At 38.4% G+C, this 4545-nt stretch overlaps 1 protein-coding gene and 1 pseudogene across 1 annotated transcript in view; both read right to left on the reverse strand.

Moving 5' to 3' along the window:
- LOC107709911 (uncharacterized) overlaps window positions 1–104 on the reverse strand; it is a 12298-nt gene extending 12194 nt beyond the window's left edge. Inside the window, exon 1 of the mRNA XM_016514579.1 lies at window positions 6–104. Coding sequence (XP_016370065.1) covers window positions 6–104 — 99 coding nt within the window. The remainder of the gene's footprint in view (window positions 1–5) is intronic.
- Window positions 105–2740: 2636 nt separating this feature from the next.
- Window positions 2741–4061, reverse strand: LOC107709912 (uncharacterized; annotated as a pseudogene).
- Between the last annotated feature and the right edge of the window lie 484 nt (window positions 4062–4545).

A 4545-nucleotide genomic window follows, 5' to 3' on the forward strand; every position in this document is an offset into this window, starting at 1 on the left:
GCCACCACACGAGCGCAGTTGTCTGGGGATGGTCCTCGAGAGAGCTTCACCACCTTCGTCGAGTGGGTGCTGGTGTCCTGCAAGTCCCAGCTGACCGTGGACATCGCGGACAACAACACCAGCCCCACTCAGGACCCTGAACCCAGCCCGCCATCTCCCCACGGTACGGAGCCTGAGCCCACCGATGACGGAGAGCCATTTCCCGCCGCGATCCAGGAGCCGGAGCGAAGCCCGGCGGCTAAGAAGAGGATCTGGACTGTTTGTTTTGGTTTCTTCCCCTTTTGTTGGTTTAGCCCGTTCAATTATTAGTTAATTATCCTCAGTGTGCTCACCTGTCTGCCCCTCGTTATCTGCCCTATAAGTCCTGTCTCTTGTATTCTAAGATTGTCGGTTATTGTGAATGTTACCCCCAGAGTGTGTGTCTCCTCTACCCGAATCTGCCTTGTTGTCGCTACATTAAATATCCTCATTTGAATCCTTGTCATCCTGCCTGCCTCCACACACCTGGACCGTGACACTTCTATTAGACCCTATAAAAGTGCTCTTTAATTTCCTTCTTGGACAATCACTAAGATAAAAGGTTTTGTCTTTTCCACGCTCAGAGTTGCTCTTAGATTGGTTCTGAATCACTCTTAAGCTAAGACTCCTAGTTAGAAAGTTTTAAGCTAAATTAATTTAAAATTTGTGTATATAATATGAAATATAGGCTTATCTTTATATTTATATAATGAAAGCTAAATAAGACAATTTTCTAAAACTTTATAAATTACCAAACCACCACCTCCCATCCTCCAATACACATATCCTACACTGACTCTAAATTTAATTTTTCAATAACTACTAAATTTATCATAATATTATTGTTATTACACTGAGCTCTATATTTTAAGTTTTAAAAAATATTACATATAAACATTTTATTACAATAGTAATGTAATACTTATTACATTGTGTGCAGTTTTTACATTGTTGCTACAAACACTGTACATACTTTAGATCTATTTTATACTGTTCTGCTGTTTGTCGGAAAAAAATGAAGAGTATCTATAAATTCCAACAGTTTTCATTTTGACCACCAACTCACATCACTTGCATGCCTAGGCAAACTAGGCAAGAAGAAGAGAGATTTGATTTAAAATTGTATTTTATTTGACATTTGTTTGGAATTATTGCGCTCATATGAACAATTTCTAAAATATCTAAATATAAATCTAAATAGTGCCATTAAAGTGTCATCAAAACAAATTAAACTATCTGGACACAAGTTGAAGACGTTTGCTATACTTATGCTATAATGTTATAGCAATTCCTACTCTGTAATCATAACCTTACTTACTGACCAACCAACTTAACCAGTTATGTTTAGTTTAAAACACGCCCCTAGCGACCAAACGATTCCTATTTCTTCTCTTCTCTGGTAATTTTCTCCTAAAACAGATTCAGATTGATCTATCAGGTCATCATCTGCTTTAATGACAAGAAGAATAAACCATTAGGGGTGGCAGATTCATTAGAAAAGTTTGAGAGGACCACCATCTTAGAGCTGAAGGAGAAACTTAAAGGGGTCCTATTATGCTCTTTTACAAAGTCTTGATTTTGTTTTGGGGGTGTACTAGAACGTGCTCTCGTGCTTGGTGGTTCGAAAAACGCATTATTTTTCACATAATTTACATTATTACAATACCTTTCTCCCCATCCTGGCACAAACGGCTAAGTTTTCATAATTGTAACATACTTATTTACATATATAATTATTCAGGTGCATGTGTAATAACTGTGTTAAAATGCCCAGTGAGGTAGAAAACATCTGCTGCAAGGAAATTCAAAAGGTACTGTAAACAAGCACTGCTGTCAATTTTGATAGTTATTTATGAATTACTTTATGTATTACAAAACATGATTGTGAATTGACCACTTTATTCATAGTCAGTGTGTTATATTACCTCTTAGGTTGTGAAAAGAATGAAACAAGTCCCAGACCCTCTAACGTGTATGATTCAGCATCCCGGCTTCGAAGTGAACTGTCTGAATCCTTACACCTTACAAAACATTTATAACATCTACCGAGCAGACTATGGGCCTGTAAGGCGCAGAACTGAGGAAGAGTAATTATTCCTGACGTGTTATGATATAAAGCTGTGTAAATAAATAAAACACTGTAAAGTAATATTAGCAAAATTAAAGGCAGGGTAAGCGATTTCTGGTAGCCAATGTTGATATTTGAAATCACCAAAACAAACACGCCCCTACCCCAAAAGGGTCTTGCCCCTATTTTGATAGCTCCGCCCCACATATACGTACACAACCCAGGCAACGATTAGTTCTGTGAAACAAAGCAAAACCAATGTTACACCGTGTCTACGGACGTGAGCGGCGCGGCGCAACAAATCCCCGACAGAAAACTGCTGCCGGGTTCTATTTATGACGTGCTGACACAAATTTCAAATGGTTTTCAACGGTCGTTTGATCGCGTCCAGTGTAGGCAGACTTTAGCTGTTGTAGACACAGTGTTACTCACCTATTGAGAAGAAACAAAGCAACCTCGGCGTCCGATCGCAGGCCTCCACTCCTTGAGTTCTCTCCAGCGCTGGAAAGCTGATCCGACATTTACACGGGTCCTACTTCTTGCCCTATCGTTCCGCAGACGTTTTCCTCTTTTGTTTTTTATCAGCCATCTCTATCTTTCTGTCGCTCTATTGTTCTTCATTCATAAATAAAAGTTATTTTACAACGTACTGGATCATGGCTCAGTTTTCACTGGCTTTGCTGTGCATTCACCCTTTTTCGATTTGGGGAAAAGTACTTTGTACACAGCTTGTCCAGATGATGTTGTGGCTTGTTCTCTGTCAGCATTTTCATTGTAGTGCATCGCCGCAAGGTATAATCTGCAGTCAATAAACAATCCACACATTACTATAATAGTAGTTGAGAGTAATAAAATTTGATTTAGGATATTATTGAATTAATTTCAAAGTGTATTACCTGCACAACATTCCCATAAATGGGAAAACCACATTCTTGGGCGCAAACCGCAAGATTAGGCTGTGGAAGGCCTCTAGAGATGAGGTTTGGTAGTGGTGACTGAGTTTCTCCACATCCTTGAGAACTCTCTTGTTGTTCAGAATCTTTTCTACTTTATGAAATGCCATTGACCCTGTCATGATATGCATAAAAAGTAACATTCCCTGCACAATTTTAACAATTTCGTTAGCCAATTTGTATGCATACCTGGTTGGAACCATTTCTTTGCATCCCTGGATACTGTATCTGAATGTGCACATTTGGGGAAGAGGGGATTTTTGTGGATGTGTACATTTTGAATGTGATTAAGAACTGAGGTCCACTTCGCCACCTTCTCTGGCCCAGATGTTGAAGATCTTGCACTCCAGTGCACATGGTTTTTAATGATGTGCAACCACTTTTTCAGGACCTCACAATCCTTCCTTTTTGACAGTTTTTCGAGTTTCTTGGTCAAACCTGAAAGGTTTATACCAAGCAAAATATCAGCTTTATACACATTATTCCAAGTCAGTCTAGTACAATAACAATTACATTTAATAACTTAGTTACTCAATCAATAAGGCAATATAAAAAAAATGGATACTCACCTTTCTCAAAATGCCATACATCAAAAAACTGAGTGATGTTCCGTTCACGTAGAAATTTCTGAATTTGTGGATGACGATCTGTCACAATATAGTCCACAGCCAAGCCATTTTACTCCAGTTTGTCAAGGGAACGTTTTAACCCCTCCTTCTCCATGTGGTAACTACCACCTACCTCGTTGCTCTGTGCATGGGTACACATAATTTAAAATATAAAATTGACAATAATGAAAAGAGTAATTTACAAGAGTCTTAGGCTTGTAAATGTATAACACACCTGAATGAGTTGAAGATCAAGAATTATGTTGCTGTCCAAGAGCATTAAGGTGTAGCTTCCATATTTTGCAGAGTGTCCTTGGGCAAGCAAACCCAATAATTTGAGTAACTTTTTAAACTACACTTTAATCTATGTATTAAAACATACAGAAGTACAAAACGATAAACTACATTGACCATTAAGGGTGGTTTTGTGTCACACTTGCTTACCTGCAGTGTTGGGAAGTAACTAGTTACATGTAACGGCGTTACGTAATTTAATTACAAAATAAATGTAACTGTAATCAGTTACAGTTACTAAGAAAAAATGTGTAATTAAATTACAGTTACTTATGAAAATGTTAACGATTACAAAAGGGATTACATTTGAATATTTACACACATCCACATACAGATTTAATTGATTTCTTTCCCAAATTGCACTGACTACTCTGAGACATACGGTCCTATAATTTCCGCGATACGGAAAACACAGACTGGTTTGTAGAATCCAGTCATAAAAGTGGAATTCCTATAGCCTATAACGCGGACGGAATATGCCACATTTTGGAAGAATAAATGAAAAGTAGGTCAGTACGCTCTCCGCGCCTCCGCCAAACGGTTTGGATCAGATCAGAATAATCAATGCGAGAGAGAGAATGGAGTGGACTGTGGAAGCGCACAG

The sequence above is a fragment of the Sinocyclocheilus rhinocerous genome, unplaced genomic scaffold (assembly GCF_001515625.1).
Source record: "Sinocyclocheilus rhinocerous isolate Xijiao unplaced genomic scaffold, SAMN03320098_v1.1 scaffold2945, whole genome shotgun sequence".
NCBI lineage: Eukaryota > Metazoa > Chordata > Actinopteri > Cypriniformes > Cyprinidae > Sinocyclocheilus > Sinocyclocheilus rhinocerous.